The sequence below is a fragment of the Falco peregrinus genome, chromosome 1 (assembly GCF_023634155.1).
Source record: "Falco peregrinus isolate bFalPer1 chromosome 1, bFalPer1.pri, whole genome shotgun sequence".
Classification (NCBI taxonomy): domain Eukaryota; kingdom Metazoa; phylum Chordata; class Aves; order Falconiformes; family Falconidae; genus Falco; species Falco peregrinus.
Window position 1 is genome coordinate 115,690,276 of NC_073721.1, and position 21,590 is coordinate 115,711,865.

General features: G+C 43.1%; 1 protein-coding gene across 4 annotated transcripts in view; it reads right to left on the bottom strand.

The window, feature by feature from the left end:
* Window positions 1–2,641: 2,641 nt before the first annotated feature.
* SHC4 (SHC adaptor protein 4) overlaps window positions 2,642–21,590 on the bottom strand; it is a 39,904-nt gene continuing 20,955 nt past the window's right edge. For 3 of the 4 annotated variants that reach the window (XM_055817012.1, XM_055816990.1, XM_055817005.1), the window contains exons 3-12: window positions 18,755–18,818; window positions 17,750–17,869; window positions 16,037–16,090; window positions 12,988–13,039; window positions 11,515–11,641; window positions 9,350–9,527; window positions 7,906–7,966; window positions 6,354–6,533; window positions 4,635–4,888; window positions 2,642–3,889 (exon numbers count right to left, since the gene is read on the bottom strand). In XM_055817012.1, the coding sequence (XP_055672987.1) occupies window positions 3,734–3,889; window positions 4,635–4,888; window positions 6,354–6,533; window positions 7,906–7,966; window positions 9,350–9,527; window positions 11,515–11,641; window positions 12,988–13,039; window positions 16,037–16,090; window positions 17,750–17,869; window positions 18,755–18,818 (1,246 nt within the window). In that variant the 3' untranslated portion in view covers window positions 2,642–3,733. The remainder of the gene's footprint in view (window positions 3,890–4,634; window positions 4,889–6,353; window positions 6,534–7,905; window positions 7,967–9,349; window positions 9,528–11,514; window positions 11,642–12,987; window positions 13,040–16,036; window positions 16,091–17,749; window positions 17,870–18,754; window positions 18,819–21,590) is intronic. The other variant, XM_055816999.1, reaches the window with a different exon arrangement.

Sequence of the window (21,590 nt, forward strand, 5' to 3'; positions counted from 1 at the left end):
CCCCAGCAGCGCTCGGCTGCGCTGCAAACCCGCCTCCGCCGACTGTTTGAAAGCAGGCGCGCATGGCAGCGGGAACATGCCCGGCTCTCTGATTGGCCGAGCGGTCGACCAATGGCTGTATCCTTTTGGCGGAGGGGCGGGGCCTCCCCGTGACGTTGGAGAGAGCCGGGCGCAGGTGTCGGCGGCGCCATCTCGCAGCGAGACGTGGCAGTTGCCTGGCAACGAGAGATGCCCCCGTGAGGCCGCAGCCCGACGGGGTGACGCCGTCTGACGGGGGCTGGCCCTCACGGCGGCGTCTTGAGGGAAGCTGGTGGCAGGAGCACCCCTCGTTGTAGAGCGGCTGGGTGGCCGGGGGGCAGCCGCCCCTGAGGGAGCGGCCTGCTCTGCCGGGGCAGCGGGGTGGTGATGGCGCAAGGCACCGGAGAGCTCGGCCCGGGCCCACCCGCACCAAAGAAGACCCTTCGGCGGGAGGGGGTTTGCTTTTACCCGGTGGAGCCCCACGGGAGCGCCGGAGCAGCCAGGCCGCGCTCAAGCAGCCTTCCCCGGGGTGCTCAGGGAGCCGCTCTGGTTCCAGGGCTTCCTTTAATAAAAAATTAAAAATTTATCTGAGTGAACAAGCTTCTTCCATGGAATTGCCGGTAGCAAGCGTTCAAAAAAAAAAAAAACAAACCCAAAATAAACCAGGGTTTTGGAACAAGGAGTGTTCAGAAACGGAGGCGTGTAATAGCTCCATCTGGTGACGCCCTCAGCGGCAGTAGAAGATGGAAGTTGTGGCAGGAGAGAGGCGTGTGGGTCATCTGGTGCAACATTTTTATTGATGGAAGCAAACAGATAGGTGTGTTAATGTGCTTCTGTGAAGTTTATAGGAGCTTTGAAAACAAATGGACGTACTATGCCTTGTAAATGTGACAGTATAGGCAACATTTGTTATTTTTCCCAAGGGTTTCTAGTAACTGTTAGAACAGCTTAACCAATTCTCCTCAGGCATGAAAAGATGTTTTCTTAAGAGAGAAGTCTAAACATGCCTGAAAATTCATATTAACTTTGTCAAGAACAGTAATTTGGAAAACTTTCCAAAATTCAGATAACTTTTTTTTTTTCTTTTTAGCATAGTTACTTCTAAGACTTCCACACAGGAGCTGATGGTGTACTTGACATGAGATTGCTGATCCAGAGTCTAAAAGCAGCATCAATCACTAAGTGAAGGCATATAAATGTTAGAAACAAAAAAACTGAGTTCCTGCTTCTGGCTCCAGAAGAATTAACGTTATTAATTCTAGGAAAACACGTGGTGTCTGTAATGCCTGGATGTGTTGTGTTTGAAATGTATCTGTAACTAGTTGGATTCTTTGCTTTCAAATCAAGAGATTTTGAGATACTTTACTGCACCAGCACCCAATTAGCTCCCCTTTTTCCCTTCACAGTTTTGCTTCAGACACATACAAAAGATGCAGAAGCAACAAAACAAAGCTTCTGGTGGATTTTTTAAGGTAGTGATATTCAAAGAGGGAGATTTAGACTGCATCATACTGCAATCCAAACATCACACACTGGCTCTGGATGTTTTTATGCATTGGTAAAGTGGAAATTGAAGTCGAAAAAAGGCCCTAAGTCAGCATCTTGACTGGCAAAGTCATACAACTTTGATCTCAGTATCACAACTCCAAATGCTGTTATTCTAGTCCCTAGTAACTTTGATTTGTACTAAAAACAGAGATGGAGCTCTGCACATTTTCTTTCTATGACCTGTCATAAAACCCAGCTTTGATGCAAAAATCAAAACCACCCTATGCAGGTCCTTTGCTCCCCTTAACATGCCTCAGAAGCAGCTATTTTTGCGTCACTGTTCGCTCAGTAAAGTCCTGGCAAGCACGTCATGAAGTTTGGTAAGATCTGAGAATAGAAATGATACTATGCAGGGATTTAATGTTACAGTTTCTTGCCAGCGGTCCTTACAGTGGCACAAAACTTGAGCATGACTCTCGCTGGGGCCCTTTGTCACAGGTGAAAACCTTGCATAGGACAGGACAGGCATAAACTTGAGCTTCTCATCTGAGGGCTTGAGGTAGCAATAATGCCAGACTATGGGCAAGGAAATCAACTGCTACTGTTTTAAAGCTTCTCAGTATATGTAATTGGTATTTTTAATCATGTTATTCTGAAGGAATGAAATACATTTTATGCCTATTAGCTGAAGATACTAATAAAGATGTTTTTTAGTCAGCTCCAAGCGTGGCTCTTTACATCATATTTTCCCCTCCAAGGAAGCTTATGTCTTCAGTAATCTCATGAGTATATGACCCCTCTTGTTTTCTAGATGACAGGGTTCTTACTGTAGTGTCCCATTTAATATGAAGACACGCAAAAGAACAGAATGTATTTTTTAATAGTCAAGTCTTCCAGCAATTGCTGAACTCCACAACAATTGTCTGCCTTATGGAACTGAGCCAGTGTGCTGGGAGACAGAGAGAATGTCCCTGCTTATGCCAGAAGACATTGCTTATCTTAAAGGGACAACTTTCTCAGGCCATCACCCAGACTACCAGTTCATTCCCTAAATCCCTGCTGCCTTTCTTCAGTTAATTATTAAATCACTGCTTCCTCAACAGGAAGCCCAAGAGATCACTGTTCACTCTGAATATAGGATTGTTCATATTTGGAGTATTTATTGTGGCGAAACAATTCATAGGTTTCTTTTAAAAGACTTTTTTCCATGTTTAGGAACAAATGGACTCTACATGAAGGAAGGGAAAATCATACGTTGTTTTGGAAAGAACAGCAAATATAAGGGCACATGCAAAGTTCAAACAGTCTTTTAAATAGTTTTCTCTCAAAATGTATCATTAGTTTTGTTCAGCTTCTCTAGCCTGTAAACAACTATGTAATCAATGAAAAAATATTGAGGCCTACCTTTAAAAAAGAAGTCTCCAGTATTAATTGGTAATAATAGTAAAATCATATGCAAGACAAAAATATTAGGATCTAGCATGCCTGTCCTTTAACAAGTTCTATTCCAAAATTATATTACATATATTAATTTCAACTTTGTAAATGTTGCATAATCTCAAATCTTTGAGTAATCAGACAGTGACAAAAAATGATTAAGAAACCAGACAACCTTTCTGTATTGTGTACGCTATTCATTTCAAACATTACTTGCTAGTAAAGTGCTATTACAAGCAAAATGAAATTGTTAGTGTCTATCGAAAGCAGATGACATTTTAGTAATATTCAAATTGTATTTGTTTTGGCAAATAGTTAAAAGCTTAGACATGTTTGTTTAACCACCCAAAACTAATTCAGTATAAATAATACTCATTTCCAATATTTCTATGCTAAAAGGCACATACTAATGTTCCAGCAGTTCGTTCAAGTGAGCTTTTGCATGTAGAGGTTTAATTGTGCTTTTAAATAGTTACTGATTCAGTATGACCTTAAAAGTGACATTTGTGCATGTCTAAAATACCTTCTCACAAATGAATCTCACACTCGGAAGGTGTAATTTTGTTAAGATTAAGATTATATATATCTATATAGCTATGCTTGTTGATCTCTACAGATCTACATAGATATACACATATACATATATTCATACATACACACACAAGAGGGTATCTTCTGGAACAGCAGCAGAAAGTGCAGTCTATACTTTTTTTGAATTGTCTTCCTAATAGAAAGTTCTCAATGCAGTTTTCAGATATGAATTGTCTTGGGATTTGTGAGATCCAAGGGATTATTTGTGATATTGCATGTGTCCCACACTACTTTCTTTCCTCACAGGCTGCTTCAAGCTCACTTCACTTCCAGAAGAGATGATCGGCAAATTATTTTCCATGTGATACTGAATAAGATGACCCACACTATCAAATATATGGTCTTTGGTTCTCACCTAATGAAAGAAGCAAAAGAATATACTTATGGTTAGATTGCACTTGTAACTGGCTGGACATGAGCCTAGCGCATTGCGGCCAAAAGGCATTTAAGCCACCGAACTCACTGGAGCAGGATCATTAGGCTGTAGGCAGCAGCTCAGACCTATCCTTTGACCTACCATTAGCTGACGTGAAAAAGCAGAGAAGACTGCATGTATGTAGAACTGGGCTGATGCTGCTAAGGGGAATGAAATAACCTTCTTTTTTTTTTTTTCTCTCTCCACAGAAAAGAGATATTTTCCCCTAAATCCCACTGAGGCTTACTTTTCTCATTTACTTTCTCCTCTGAGAGATGTCGCTCACAAGTGCTCTTCTAGCCCTGAGCAGAAGCAAGTAGAATTCAAGTGACGACAAACCAGCTCTACTTTTTCTGTTTCCAGAAGTGTGTTACTAATCAAATTCATTATTTAATGTTAGGGTTATTTTTATAGCAATATAACAACGGCTCAAAGGATGTATTAAGTGTATACAGTAATTATCAGCAGCTGGACTAACAACAGTGTTTAAGTACCTCGCTTCTATTTCCATGGTACTTTGGTGCTTGTAAGTTCTTAAATTGAATTTTCCAACCTACTGAAGTTACTGGCTACACTAAATTAAACTAGATGGAATCTGATCAGTTCTGTTTTGTGGAATGCACCCATGCAGTTTGACCGAAATATCTGAGCAGCCCTGAAATTTCAGTATATGACATGTTCATACCTTGCCCTCAGGATCCACCAAGAGCAGATGCTTTGCTTGCCCTCCCTGAAGTCCACTGAGGACGTACTGACCAGGTGACGTTGTGCTCTCTCGCACCAGAAAATCCCCATCGTTTACTAAGAGGCTCTCTGCTGCTTTCCTGTTTAATTTGCCATGGTAACAATCTTCATTCTTTAGCTGTTGCTTTATTTGCGGCGGAACACAGAGACCAGCTGTGTTGCTTGTGGCACTCTGCAGAACAGCTTCCGGTAACTCTAAAATTAAATGAAAGGGAATGTATTGGACACTTCACCTGGAACTACATTCTAAAAGGATGCAAGACACTTTTTTCTAGCTTTTAAAAAAATCCAAATTGTTCAGTCTTGAAGCTGTAATCAAACCAACCTTACAGACTGTAATAATTTGCACACATGAATGCTCACAACCCTCCAGTGCATTAGGTAAAATTATCACACCATCTCCTCCCATACCTTAGATGGGAAGCCTTGGGTCGCTAGGCAACAGGGATTGGAAACAGGAATTTTTCTGATGCTCTACTGTTTTGGGTTTGTATTTCTTTGGTTGTATTAAAAAGTAAAATCTTCCCTGTAAAAACAAGATTACTGCCGGGGTTTAGCTGCTTTATTTTTTAAAATCTAGTTTTTCCTTCTTCCTTAACAAGCTCTGAAGATATTGTTACAGATCATTGGGAGAGTCATGTTGAGTGGCTCCAGCTATGTGCAGGAATGTGAGACAACATGGTCAACATAGCCAGAAGGGAAGGATTACAGCATGGTGCATCTGCTGTGAAAAAGCAAACAATTACTGAATGTACTAACAAAACTGAATGGCTTGGGATATAGCCAGTCAAACTGCAAATGATTCACAGGCAGGATTCTTCTAAGGAAAATAAGAGGATACCACTTCTTCAATGGAATTGTGCAACCTAAGGCTCCTCGGGATATGGCCTGTTCCTTTTAGAGTATGATACAGCCCTGGGCTGGAGATGTCTCAATGGTCACAGATCTCCTTTACTGAAATTCTGTCCAGACCTTTGCCCACTTTCTTGTGCGAGGCCAACTCTGATGGAGAAAACAAGCAGTGGGAAGCCATAAAAGGCAAAGCTAACCAAGTATTTTCAATAATGCGGACAATCAGTAGCAGCTATATAGGCTTTTAATGGATATCCACCACTGAGTCTGTAAGTCAAGATTTAATTTGACATGCATTTGATACTACTGATCAAACAGTTTGATTTAGAAATTGTTGGATGAGATTCAATGGTCAGTTCTGCAAGAATTAAGAAAAGATTCTCATAACGATCCCACATTGACCTTGCTGTCAGTTAAACACTACCGCCTGTGAAGCAAGAGGCAGCTGAGGCCAATTCTACCTTAGAGTGGCTAAGAACTTGAGAATACAGGAGAACCCTCCTCCTTGAGGTATGGTGCAGTCCCAAGCTTTCATATCATCTTAAAGACATTATTACTTGTGGAACACCATTGTATCAGTCAACTACAGAAGATGAAAGGTTACTCTGCTTGCTTAACATCACTATTGTTACTCTTTAATCCCCTTTGTCTTGAATTTAAGCAGCAAAAAACCCAACCAGGATGGATTTCTTCCCCCATCTTTTCTATATTTCTTACGGGGAAACCAAAATCTTTCTCCATGAGCACAGATGACAAGACCCCCTCTTTTCAAAGCTTAGAAAGATACGGTATTGCAATGGGAACCTACTGGCCTGACGCAGTGGGCTCCCGTGGGTCTGTGTTGTTGCTGTACTGTGGGCTGTACAGACTGCAGACTGCACGGTCTGTGTGTTGATGTAACACGGATCATCAAAAAGATCTGTTTTGTAGGCAGGCTTCAATAATGTTGCCTCTTTTCTTGTCTTCTGTGATCTTTCACCACAATTACCTGCAATTAGTATATAGTATGCACAGATTTCCTCTATTTTTTTTTTTTAAACTCGAGTTAAAATAACTGTAAAAGCTGAAATAGGAACATTGTTCTTATATATCCCACTAAGTCATTCAGAAGGAAAAGAACAATGGCAGATGAACTCATTTTTCCTTATGGCTAGAAGGCACAAGGTACACTATCCAAAATGACTTAGAATGAAGTTTTCAAAAATGTTCCACACTGGTTCAGTTCTGCTTCAAACAGTGTCAGCAGTAAACCCCCCACCGACTGAGAAGAAATTATTAATATGACTCTACAGAGACACAAGCCATATACGTTGTTCGCTGCAAAACCCTTTCCTTCCCCTCTGCACCACAACAAAAGCCTGTGGGAAGCTGAACAATTCTCTCTTGCTATTCTGGTGGAGCAGGGAAGATGGAGGAGGTTGGCGCTTTGTGGCTCTGCCTGGAGAGCCAAAGCCACATCTGTCAGGTTAGGATCCAAGCCTATGAACAGGGTAACAGAATATCCCCTGCAGGGTATGAAAATAATAGCACTGCAGCAGCCAAATAGCAGGCATATTTTTGCTCTTCAGCAAACGTTTTATTCATAGATCTATTCATTCATTCTTTTATTTGTTCACCCTCTCTTTGTGGGAACCGTTTGATTCTCCTTTCCTTAAATGAGAAATAACTCAAGAAACTAAACTATCCCCCTGCAGACTGGGTAATGGATGGCTTCAGAGTGGTGCAGGTGGGAATTCAAAAAGGACGTCCTTGTACAGTGAAAGAGATGCTGAGGAAATGCGCTCAGGGCATCAGCTATGGCAAGGGAAGTCCAGAAAGGGATGGAGGCTGGTGTCCTGGAGAGCAGGTTTTGGTGAAGGCAAACTGATCTTGGGCACAAAGCTTCCCCCCAAGGCTGGGGAAGGACACCGTTGCACCAAGAAGACAGTGACGCTATAAGGAAGGGTACAGGCTCTGTTGGAACAACCACCTTGATGCCAATGGTTTGGGTCTCATTGAGCATTTGCAGGGGAAATGGGCATTTTCAGAGACCGATAAGCAACAAAGCATCTTCCTTTTTCAAAGACCATGAAAGGCAATAAAACAACAAAGAGTATGAAAGAATAAAAAGACAAAGAGCTACTGTAGGGCACCATGACAAGTAAAATGAGTAAGTCTGCCAACAGACATGAAGATAGATTAGTGGCCTTCAGAAAAGCTGTAAGGCCTTTTTGTCTGTCCTTTATCTAGGGAACTAGAAATGACCCACTAAGCAGAACACTTTTCACCATTGTATCAAAAGCCAAGGAAGGGGCAGCTCTTCCAGGCAGTCTGCCTCTGTTAATTCTCCATATGCGTGAGAAGAAAAAGAGAGTACATACCCAGAGTTTTGTTTTCTTCTGGACAATTTTCATATATATTGATGAATGCTGGGCTGCCTGTCTGTAGAAAAATTGCAAAAACAGTCACATAAAGTAGTCCCTTAGAAGCATCGGATAACTTTAAAACATCCATGCACCCGTTAACTGGGATACAGGTAACTAAACGCATCTTCTTCATCCAGAAAGTCCCACCTCATCAAATAATACTTCATATTTCATGCTGATACTCTTCTTTCTACAGGGTATCCTGTTTGGACACATGCCAACCTCACAGAGGCCATTAACTGCCCAGTTATGTATCTAAGGTTTAGTATATGCAGTGTAACTCCTAGGTAATAAAGTTCAGTTTTTTCTTACAAACGTTCCTTGCAATAAAAACAAGGAGAAATGATACAGCCATCATGGTTTGAAAGTGAAATGGTCATCAAGTTGTCTGAGCAGCATTAGAAGGTCATCAGAACTGAAAGGCAAAACAAAAAGTAACAACTCACGGAAAAAAGGCATTTGCACTTAACGTGCTGCAGGGCAACTCCTTGCAACAATTCTGGCAAGCTTCAAATGCACTCTCAGCGTATAGTCAAACATCTTTTTGGAGAACTGTGGGGGAGGCAGAGACCACCAGGCCCACAGCTGAGATGGGGGCTATGGTGGAGGTTAACCAAGTGACAAATGGATGGAGCAGCTCGCACGAGAACCTGGGAGCAGCTGCCACCAGAGACAAATAACAGCTGCCAGCGCCAACATTTTAGACAGCACCAACTGGATTCCAGCAGGCACATCTGAGTGTGCTCCCTCTGAGCAGAGCAGTGGTGCCAGCTTCCCCGAGTCGGGAAATGCTGTCGTTTCCAAGAACTCACACAGCAGGCTCTGAAGCCTGTGCAGCCAGTCTGAACTCTGCTGGTTTTACTCCCTGACTGATCGGTTTTTATTCCCCACTATCCCAGAAAAGACCCACAGATATATGGATCTTTTGCTGCTGTGGCTGATTTAACAGAGCCTCTGGAAACCCTCCAAGGGTAATTAATGGTGTACATACATTGCAATCAGTTATTGTAGTATGTATAGGTTGTAGAGCATAATGGACAGAATGAAATATTTATCAGATCACAGAATCAGGAGCCAGGAGGTCCCAGATTTCACAAATGTCCTTTCAGACAAGCCATTTAAATCTGTATCTATTTTCTTCTCACATCTAACATGTGAGCAAGGGAATATTACTTGATCTCCTAAAAGTACTCTGAGGACAAAGCAGTTAATATTTAGAAAGTGCTTTGGGATTCAATTATGTACTAAGCATCATTAAATCTAGCCTAAAAAAACCCTTTTCCCAAGATAATCAGGACCTGGTTCTAATGTTAATGCCATGCTTTACACCACAGTAACTCTTTATTATTCATTCCCATAATGGGCAGCGAACTGTTATCCCAGAAGATGCTGTACTTACCAAGCAATGCTGCTTTTTGCACTGTATAAGACAATTAGCCCTTTGGTCTGTTTGCACTTTCATTCGCATGTCTAACACTCCACCCGTGGGAGGCTCTTTCCCTGGAATTTCGTTGTAATATTCATGATCCTCCCTCTCCTGTGAATTCCCAGCTGATCCATTAGCATTTGCTGCCTCACTGAAAAAATATGGGGGGGCGGGGAAGCACAAGTGATGTAATCAACTGCTTTCTAGTGTAGGCAAACATCCCCAGTGTCCGTGCATCACATAATACACATATTAGCCATACGGAGACTATAAAGGGCTTTGGGCCTGAACTTTCAGAGCTGTTTATTTTTCCAATTAGTTCTTCCGGAATTAAATATGGAGTCATCACAGTTTGGGATGTAGGGAAGTACAGTCACTGTCTTAGCATCAGACAGCCCACATCCCTTTTCCTTTGACTTGAAAAATATATGAGCCATCTACTGAAACAGAGAAGAGTGCCAATGCATCATTCACTAAGGTGTCCAAAATGCAGATGGTAAAACTAATTCCTCTGGCTTCTTGTCTCCACTGTATAAATCTAGGCGTTGCAGGATGGACACACACATAAGACTTTCAAGAGAGAAGTAAAACCTCATGGCATTTAGTTAGAAAAGCATGCAGCCATTTTAGGAAGTCAAATCCTGATACAAAAAAAAAAAAAATAGTTTGAGTGGAAGGTACCCCAATTTTAATAATCATAATCAATATAACTGTTCTGTTTCAGCTTGAAGAAAACACCGAATGACACAAAGTAGAGCACCCAATGTTTTTCTTCAGCTAAACCAGAACGATGATAGTTTAAATGTACAGCTGATATGCTGCAAAATAGATAGGTGCTTCCTGTACTGTCTCCGGTCCTGAAATAAAAAGCTGATCTCAAATCTTAGTTCTCTGATTAACAAGAACATAATTGGATAAAAGGCCTTGAGCAGGAAAGAGATAAAGTTCAAGTAGCTGATTATGTGATAAGCAGTGCAAGTATTTGATTATGTGATTCATAGTAGTTTGGAAGCGAGTGACTCATTCACACAGCAATATCCGACTCCTCTGCCCCAGGACGGTTCTCTGAGGCTGGCTGCAGGTTGGGCTCAAGGAGGGAATCTAATTCGCCTCTTCCATTTCTCCTTGCTCCAATTTACTTGTGGCATAACTTCGCAGCTTCAGAGGAAAGGCTCTTCTTCTGGTTATTGTCCCCAGGGAAAACAGACCAGTATTAGCAGTGGAATGGCAAGAACCACTATATACACTGAAACCAATATAAACTGGAGCTGGGGCTGCTGTTACCAGTTCTGTGGCACTGCTTTAGGCACCGTACCAGTGACACCGCCTGCACAGTGACTCCCGGTGCCCACGATGCAGTTAAGCAGTGTTACTGCTTTACCTGCTTGTGGGAAGTAGCAAGCAATCAAATTTGGCATTACAGTAAAGAAAATATTTGAGAAAAATAGACATGGCTAACCTGTGAGGAGAGCCATAAATTAGAGCAATTGTGTCCCCAGTGCAATGGAAAAAGGGTAATTGAAACGGGGAACTGCAGTCCAGAAATTAATCTAGGCCTTATATTTCAAGCAACATGCAGAGGACAGGGCTTCATCCTTTAAAACACCAAGCAGTGGCTGCTGTTTCAGTACATGAGGCTGGTCATACCAGGTGGAATCTGAGGCTGCTGCCAGGACATGAGCAGAGTAGCAGAACGGTGAATTACAATGGCTTTTTCCCCACCCCACACTTTCCACAGCTGCAGCAAGCTTACACTTGGCATGGGTCAGGACCAAGCTCAGTATGTGTGCGCACACACGTATGCACAGTACTTACAGAGCTGAACCTACTTGGGCAGAGTAATTTGAACATTTGTTCAACTCACTTGCATGACTTAAGGCTGTTTTAGCTAAGGAACAATACAGCTAAATTCTGTGTGATGCACCTGTGCGAATGTCACAGAAATCAATGGAGTTTACTGAAATAAGCTAATTTTAGTCTATTATACTCTGTACGTACAGCATATATTACAATCAGAGTATGTCCAGAAAACTAGTCAAAGCATCTTATCTGTAGATCACTCTTCAGAGCATATTATTTTCCTGAAAAGTATTATAAGAGAAGGAAGCTGCCAGTTTAGCGACTGAGAATGTGCTGACCTTTCATTAGGTGTAACCAGGCTAGATGGATTCTTCAGGTACTGTTTGAACCGGAGCTCAAAAGCCTGTCCTATGGTGTTTATCACCTCCTGCGCCATCCCATTGGGACATTCCAGGATGTGGCATGCTGCAAAGAGACACCTTTAATTAAAGTAAGTAAATGCATTTTATACCAGAAAAGAGACACAAGCGATATTGTTTACAGCAGAAAAGCTGGGCATGAAATTATGCATCTAGATAGCTCTAGGACATTACCCAGAGTGAGATTTTTGATGTGTTAAGGAGGTTGCTCCAGGTATTGTTTTAATCACAGTATCAACTGACACCTCAATAAAAGAAACTCTCCATTTATGCTTCCTGCATGGAGCGCTCCTGTCCCTCCTTCTCCCTCCCTGCCTGGCAGTAAGCAGAAGCAGGGGAGAGCACCAGCCCTGCCAGTGTGCAGTTATGATATGAAACAGCACAAAACCACAAGTACGGGTGGCTCCGGCAGCCAGGGGCAAGGCCAAGGCTCTCTTGGGGCAAGACAGTGTTCCTGCCACCAGTCCTTGTTCTCATGCACAACCTCAGGACACTCACCCCAGCAGCGCGTCCTGTGCCCAGGACCAGCTCTCCCCACTGCGGAGCCACCCCGAGATGGTACTCGGGGATGGTGCTGGGCCAGATGCCAGCACTGCCTGCAGCCTGCCAGGGTACAGGAGGTCTGCACATCCCTGCATCAATACTGAGACTTATTGCTGAATCCACAGGGTGCCCCAAGTTAGTCAAAATAGCGGTGATGGAGCTACAGAGAGGTGGCAGGCCAGCCTGTAAGGCTTCAGCCCAGCTTCTCCCGAAAACATCCTGATCTTCCGAGCCATCCGTGGCACCTCAGAGTAAGCCCTCCTGTGAGCTGTCTGCCAACCTCGGAGCCACCGGCAGTGTTGCTCTGAAAACTGTTTGGCATGAAAGAAGCAGCCACAGGCCAGTCTTTCTTGTACTGCAGGCAAATAATGGGAGTGATGGAAAGGGATCTTGCCCCCTGGGTTAGCCTCCAGAGGGGAGGAGGTCTCGTACACCCAAGTGCAATCCCCATTCTGCCTTCCAGCAACATACGCTGGAGTCTGGGTTAGATGAGGAGGCTCCTTCACTCCCCTTCCCCCACCTGGAAGCTGACCCAGAGCAGGGCAGCTGCCCACCTTGCCAAGCCTGCCCTTCCTCCCCAGGCAAGGCCAGCATGGGAAGACTCCTACCCCTGCATGGAGCCAGCAGCTCCATACAGCTTCAGTCAGACCTGAGGACTGTCACTTCACTGCACAAAGAACGTGACACTTAAAGCCACAGCCTCAAACCATCACCCATATCCACACAGGAAAGTCAGAAATTGTACAGAATATTGACCTGTTTAGTAGCCTTCTTGTTCTAAAACTCCAACAGTCCCTTGGTAAAGCAATCATACAAACATGTATAACAATCTGAAAATTGCTTCCGTACCTCTCTGATTAACAGGATCTTTGGCTACATATGCAACGTAGTCTGTTGTATCCTATAGGAAAGAAGACAACAAATGTATTTGACTTTATGAACAACCCTACCACCAAAGGAAAGCAATTAAGTATAAAGAGATATATTTTCAGCTTTTTAAAGCATGCTTCTTTCCGGGAAAACAACCAGAGGTACTAACAAAGTGGGCTATGGGAAAAATCAGTGACACACGGGTGGCTATCAACACAGTAATTGTCCTGGAACCTTTTTCTTGTAATAAACGCATTAGACCATTTGGCATTCTTTGCATCTTCAACAAACTGTGTATTATATTCCAGACACTGCCCCAGGAGTAATTCCTCATCAGCAGGCAATGCTGCTCTCTTCCACCACTCCCACGGAGCTTGAAGCCTCTCCGGTGTAACGCATGAGGGCTGCGTGCCTGCCAGTCACAGCTTTTAGCTGGGACAGTCCTTAGCAGTATCAGTGCAAGATAAAACACTGCTAATATATTGCAAAGGACAAGTTAAAGTGCTCTCTATGTGTAGCATGAAGATCGAGTTTTGAAGGCATCTTAGAAAAAGTTAATCTTTAAAACACTGCAGAATACAATAGGTATCTGATCTCAGTTGCTGCTGCCCGACTTTAATCTGGCTATGATCAGGTTAAATGACTCTCCATCTCAAGGCTGCTGCTGAGATCAGACAACCTCCATATAATCGGTTGCCTGTTTCAGACTCTCTTTCCAGCCAACACTGAACTAATCCTCACTTTTCCTAGTCAAACTGAAAAGGAAACTGGAATAGAAAAATTATTATTTCAAGTCACACTGCAAAAGCAAAGAGTCACTTGATAATTCAGTGTTATAGTAAAAATGGTGAGGTAATGAATAACATTCTTTTAATTATTAAAGATGCATTTTGTTATTTTGGATCTTTAAGGTGGGATGGGGAAAACGCAATTTGCAGCTTAAAGGCATGACTCTCTTGAGGGAAGATGCAATCAGCTGGCAGGAAACAAGGCCCTCATTTGCAATATGCACAAGAACAATCATTTAATAATTCAGAATGAATGACACAAGAGGCAAGTCTTAGGGCCAGCAGAACTTGTCCTAGATAACTTTTTAAAATCTCCTAAGCTAATATCATTAAAACAAAGCAAGCTAAATATTTCTTATGCATTTAGTGAACTCAATTTCCTTCCTTTTAGTTTTTTCTTAAAGTTCATAAATACTTTAGGATACACTTTTAAAATAAATTACATCTAGAGATCAACTAGACACTAAAGTAACTGGAGCAGTACCTGCTATTTTTATATCTTTGAAATGTTTATGTACATGCATGGATGACTTTGCTTCAAAATAAAGCCAGAACAGGCTTTATTCTTGGGCAGAATATTGCTAGTCCTCAACAGCGCAGAGGAACACTGAATTGCACTTAGACCCTGAACGTGGGGGCAGGTGGAAAGACACATTCTGTGGAAACTATCTCCCATTTTAAAGGTAAAGGGAATTTTAAAAAGTTATCTGAACAAGCCACCAAAACCACCCCTTATGTGAAATGCCACTAGATTTACCGTTACCACTGCTGAGCAAGACCTCCATCTTACATATTCTCCCAGTGAGAAAAGTGTCACCAGCTGCACCACCAAGCCCCTTCCTCACAGCACATCTGTGTGCAAGTGCATCTCTTGGTGGTTCTGCCGCTATTCTCTGACCAAACCCAGCCCTGCGTAGCCTGTGAGATCTGATGGGATCGCTGTTACAAGAACAATGCAGGATAATAGTATCAAAAAAACATGTAAACGAGCCCTGGAGAATTACTCAGCCAACCTGCTGAGCAGAGGTCTGAAAACACATCCCTGAATTTTCCAGACTGGAAATGTTACATAAAGACAAACTAGACAGCCAACATCTAGGGTTCGGTACATACTTCAGAACCAAGTCAGCATAAAGATATATTTAAATTGTTTAACTATGAAGAAAGCTGGAATTCGGAAATGAAGCATTGGGGTGCTCAGCACAACAGCACGCCAGTGCTTGGAACTACCTGGAAATCCGCATCAGGAAGGGTCTGCAAAGCCCAAGGACTGTATCGTACAGTGTGGCATATTAGGATAGCACAGGCAACTAAAGGTGAAAATTGAACTTCGACTCCCAAAATGCCTTAAGCTTTAAACAGGATCTTTCTGGATGTGGTACTTCAGCAGCAGGCCCGCGCTGCACCTCCCTTCTGGGCGCAGGACCGACAGCACAGAGCCTGCACACGCGCTCCCTCCCCTCTTCCCAGCCCAGCTCCAGAAAGCTCCGGCTCTCAGGCAGCTTGGGCAGCATCTCTGAGCAGCTGGGCTCCTTACGTCACCCACATGGCTCTCCAGAGAAGATCTGTCAGCCACACAGGGCCAGTTCCCAGCTATTTTCCCTTGCCTGCTCCTAAATCCAAAGAGGCAGATCTGTCATTTTCCAGTCAAAGCTGGATCTGGTGTCCACCCCAGCGTTATCAAGAGCATGACCCAGAGCCTCCTCTTTTCCCTGTTTGATAGCACAAGAGCAGGGAGGCATTTAACAAAATTGAAGGGCAGACAATTAAAAAATGATTAAAAAAAAATACTGTTTTCCTACCACATGGAGTGTGAAATTCAGAATGCTGGCAGGGCTGGCTGGGCTTGCCTAGATTCAGAGAATAGGGCATGTTTATGGATGGCAAATGCCCTGCTTATAATCACTGCAATAAAGAGTTTGGGAGAGGACAGAAAACCTCTTGCTTGAAAACATCAATGATCTCATGACTATGATACTAGGAGAAAAAAACCCCACGTATCTGCAGGAAAAAGGTTATGCCACCTCTGTGTCATAGAAGCTGTTTGTTAGACTCAAAAATTCATCTAAAAATTTAGAGATGCCAATGCTGAACACTTTTGTGACAGGTATTGGATTACAGGGAGCACATTTAGTGCTTGTGGGGATAGGAAGGGATGAAGCAAAGTATTTGCAGGTACTTTTATTCTTATAATAATTTCATTATACCTGCAGAAGTGTACCTTATAAATCAATACTTACTGGGTCACCTCCAGAAGCAAATGAGATGGACTGCATGTGATGGTTGGCAATAATCTGAAAAGCATGACAAACTAGTTAAACATGCTTATGTGCCACACACTTAGAAAACAGCAGAGCATATATCTTCATAGAGCAAGCAAGTTCATGACAACCCAATCCATTAATACATGCATGTATCTACCGTGAAGGAGATAAAAATAGGAATATTTTTGAGACTGCCTAATCTTGTCTAGTAATGTCTAGATCCCCGAGTAACCTTCCCTAAAGGGTTTTCATAATGAGTTTGACCACCAACTTCTAACCTGCTCAGTCTGAAGCTAAATGAAACCTTGAAAGGGGAATAACTGGAGACACTGGATGCATTTACAAAGTCTTGAGATATTAATTCATCTTAAAATTATCAACAATTTTATTTAAATGCCTGGTGTATATAACGGTGGTGTTTTTACAAACAGGCCCCATTAATACTCTGGTCATATTCTCTCTCACCACTAGCACCAAACTGTGACCTGGCAGAAATTTCACTAGCCAGATCGAGCATCGGCTTTTCTTGGTTTCAAACACTACCTCATCTCAGGAGACAAACTGTTCTTCATTATAAAATCAAGTGCAATAAATTATGCAGATGCGAACACAGTGAAACATGGCAGCAATGCACGAATAGAACAAATTGGATTTTCCATTTGCAAAGCTCTAGTAATGAAACAGAAAGAATTTCAAGACAGTGCCCTGCAAGCCTGGGCATGCAGTGAACGGGCACATGGGTGTATTTGGAAGATTTGTCCTGCTGGCTTTTAGTCCTGTTACAAACAGAACAGGTTAGAAGGGCCATACGTTAGCTGCCAAGCCCAGAGTTCCACCTGCTGCAGGTAAGCCCTTTGCTGCTGTACCTGAAAGGACAAGAAACCCGGTGCCATAAACCCGTATCCCTCCTAGCACAGAGGTCCAAGGGACCGGAGACCTCTGTGCTGCAGGCAAACCCCCAAGAGCTGCTTCACACTCAACACAGCATCAGCACCGGTCAGTAATTCCCCACAGCCAGCGAGCCAAAACTACCTCCCTGATGTTCCCCTGCTCCAGCTGGGAGTGAAACCCACTGCTGGCCCCAGGCGAGATCACACTGGGAGATGAAGCCAACAGTTGATGGAGGCATTATGTGGGCAGGACAAAGCTCCTTATCACACCTGCCAAGAAGGAAGCACACCCCAGCTCCAGGGCATGATCCAGGCTCTCAGGAGCACATCTCGATGGAGCCCAGAGACTTTGCATAGTATAACTGATTATGCATATACGTTACCCAGCTGTAGAACAGCTCCGAACACCACCAAAGCCAAGCTCTGACTCATTGTTTATATCAATTTCATTTTTTTCCTAGGACTTCTCAGAAACTCCAGTCAGGACTAGTGCCTTGTTTGTTAGGCACTGTACAGCCAGAGACACACACAGAGAAACAGTCTGCCAAGCGCTTAAGGATCCCTCCCCATGGAAGACACCATCACAAACAAAAAGGACATGTACTACATGTCCAATTCCTCCAAAGTGCTCTCATTTTTAAATTCAGAGGCATCATGTAATTCAGCTTTACCAGGCACCCACAAGAAGACTAAAGGGTACTGCTTTCCCTTTGAAGCGCCCAGCCTTTCCTTCAGAAGCCACAAAAGGAGGAAAATACAGTGGCATAGAGAAAAGGACACTGATTTATATGTATCCTACCTGCTGCGTGTCAACATTAATCAAAGTAAGGCTGCTTGTTGAAATGGTCAGCTTTATATTCACGCCAGAAAACTGAAGGTTACTTTTGCCAAGTACAGAAGACAGAAACTTCACTGGAGGCTTTGAACAAAGAAACAAAAGAAAGAGGCTGTCAGCTGAGTCTGTCAGGGGCAGAAACACATCAAAGTCAAGTAGATTTTTACAATATCTTATTGAGAATTTCAATGGAGCATGGACAATGGCTTGATCAGATGCAAATAGATCTTCTAACAAATATCAGCCTTGAACACAATACTTGTAGGCATGGGTTTTATGTCAATAATGGGAAAAAAGTTTTAAAGCAAAATCCCAGTGAGCTAAATGTTATAGCTGGCTTCGTAATTCAGAATGTGTAGTTTTCTTGCTGAACTCCACCCCGTTTCCTGGGGATAAAGCGTTTCCGAGTAAATCAAGAAAATCTCTCATACATTAATTTTTCAGGAACAAGTTCATTCCTCCCAAGCCCCATAGTTACAGAAGGGAATTGGTAAGTTCTACTGGACACAACCCAACAGCAGCCATGGCTGTTGCCCCTCATTGCATCCCAGTTATTTAATAAGCGATCAGCCCACTAAACACTGCCATTTTAGTTGTGATTTTTTTACATATATCAAATAAGTCAGGTAACCCTCCAGCGAATGAGCTCCTTCTTCCAATCAAAAAAATAACCTCTGACATTTTACCAGCCAGAACCTAAAACTTGTAAAGCACTAAGCACTGTGAAGGCTGGTAGGAGCAGGAACTCTGGGCAAAGCATTAATCCTGAAGAAAATAAGGCAGGACATTGCCCCAGCCCCAAAGTCAGCAAGCTGAACACCCTGCTGCAAGCGCTTTCAGATTATACAGAGTTCAGATGGATTCATGTGACCTAACTCCAGTGTGAACATAAGTCTGTTAGGGAATCAGGTATCCAGCTTATCAAAAGCAGATATAGAAAATTAATCATTCAGCTAAAACAGTATTTACCTTCCGCTTTTTTATAGCTCCATTTGTACCTGATACAGCTTCACACAGTCGGCTTATTGCTTCCCTGCAAACAGAAAAATACAGCACAAACTGTTGGATCATCCGTAACAGGGCCTGCAACTCTGCAATTTATTGTTATCATCCCACTTATAAACAAATCTTCTGAAAGGTCTTTCACATTTGTTTTTCTTTCTTCTTTCCTCCCACTGTTAAAAAAAAAATGCAACTACTTAACAGAATACAATGATTCAGCAGCTTGGTTTGGGTTGATTCTTTTTCTTCACAAAACACATCAGTTTCACGTAACAAAAATCTGTCTTTAAAAAAAATCCCCATCAACTAACCACAAGAAACTCAAACAACCTAACGCCTTCAAATCCTTTTCCTTAATACAGCTGATAGATTTCTGGCTTGGCAGGGAAGAGAACCTCCCTGACTTAATCCTTTTTATTTAGAGCAGGAGTGGGGTGCTGAGTGAGCCCAGCTGTGTGCCCTGATTGCCCTTCTGGTGTTTGGGGTTTCTCTTTTTCTTTTTTTTTTTTTTTTAAAAAGGCTGGGGGAGAAGGAGGTGTAATCAGCCTCTCCAGTTCTTTTTCAGATCTGAGGTCTCAGTTCATATCTTTCCATCTCTGGCAGGTATTTCCCAATCCAGACGTCCTTTCCAGCCACCCACTATTCTCTACAGTTGCCTCTCGGTTAGAGAAGCAGAAGGCTAAGGCATAAAGCACTCGCCATGTTTATGGGTCTATATGAAAGACAGCTAAATCACACACCTAATATACCACAGTGGCGCACTGCGTCTATTTTCCGCACTTGAACAAAGAGAATCCTGATACATGCTCAGGCAGGTGACGGGTTTGGACACACAGTGGAGCACTCGACTGCCCTGGCTGAGGTTAGCCCACCAGCATGAAAAAACCCTTTTGCTGGCAGTCACAGGCTTTCCCTGACCGATACTTACTGCGTTAAAGTCAACAGAAAAACGGTGACTTACTGGGCTGGGATGTGCTTAGCACATTTCCTTAACCTTGCCTGGACACCCCGGTGTGAGCCGCAGCCCCTGACCTCTGCTACTGCCCTGGCCCCCCACCACGGGGCTGCTGGGTGAGCTGTGCTGCCGCCCCCCCCATCCCCTTCCAGTTCCCATGCTGGGTGACTTCATTTTGAGGCTGTAGCCTCAGCCATTCTCTCATGGCTGAACCCAGACTTGGGCTTTCAACAGTTGCGATTTTGATTTGTTCTTAAGGGGAAGGGAATTTGTTTAATTATTTGTTTATATTATTAGATTATTATCCAAAGAGCTAATTAGGAAATGAGCTAGTTAGGAAAGTCTGTCTGTTTTCAGATCCTGGTACGTGTGTGGGAGAAACATGTCACTGGGCTTCATCTCCGATAAAGTTTTGGTTCAGAAGGGCTGAAAAATATCAGGCGACCACACAATGGCGAGAGGCTTCAGCCAGATATGCCCCATGAAGCAGAGGTGCCCCACTGAGAACTGTGGTCCCCCAGGACCCCGCGCCGTGCCTGGGGAGCAGATCAGACCACAAGTAAAGCCAGCACAGTGCTGCTGAACCGCAGCTGCCCCCTGCTCGGTGTCCCACCGACACCGCTACGCTGAGGGGCTACATGCTTAAAGCACGGAAGATCAGCGATGCTACATCAGGTCATCCTGTCAGAGAACATCCTGAGGAACTTAACCTGCAGACTGTCAAATGAACGGAGACACCTCACCCATGGCAAAATAATAAAAATGTCATTAATATGTTCTGAGTGAAAACAGCAGGGAAGAAGAGAAGCCTGATGGTGGGCTATAGAGGATGGGTCAGAAACGCAAGCCTTTTAAACACTGCCCTTCTTCAGCCTTTTAAAGCAAAGCACTTCCCCCTGCACAGCTGAAAATATGCTTCTGAAGCAAATTCCTGATATCCTTCTTGTTTAGTTCCTGTTTTATTTAGCTGTTACCAGTAGAAAGGCCAAAACTAAATAAATTAATAAATGAATGAATGAATGAACGGATGAATAAATAAATACAAAAGGCATCCTGCAGGATGATCTTGCAGATTCCAATAATCAGCTTGGAAAACGAGAGCTCATCTTCTCATTCAATATTAAAGGAAATTAATATCAGAGCCAAGACATTAGGGCTACTAGGAGCCTTCATGTCTAGCTCTACCTAGAAAGAAAACCAGACACAGAACAAATTGGAAAAAACAGGGAAGTCCTCTATTTTAGTGACAAATGAGTTCTCGCACACTTCAGGCAGCCCATATGGAATAAGAAGTTGTAGGCAAAGTTGCCAGCAACAGATCCCATCCATTCTTGTATAAGCCAGTGTGATGACTGCCCACTTCACAATGCCCTGAAGCCCTTGTCCAGCAAACAGGAACCAAAAGTTAGGCAAATAATTTCTACTTAATAGTTTCTACTACCCCTCTTTGATAGGGGAAATCATCTTCTCACAGGCATTTCTTGCTGTGTACCTCTGGGCGATTTTCCATGCAATCTAACAAACCTTCTCAAATACTATTTTAAAGGGGTGAAAAGCAGCAGTTTAGTAACACCTCACTGCTACAGCTGAACACTTTGAACCCTCAGTCATTTCCAGGGGGCAGGTAGACCCAAACTACAAACTGCACCATATATTAGGAAGAATAGAAACTCTGGATACGTCCACAGTAAACTGAAATATGATTTACTGTATCCGTGCTTTCTTCCTGGAAATCCACTATTAATTCATTCTTACAGCTGTTCATTTTCAAACAGCTGCTCAGGCAAGTCTCTGCTTTTAGATCTGCCAGATGGCATGTACCTGTGCATAGCCTGTGTCATTAATTGC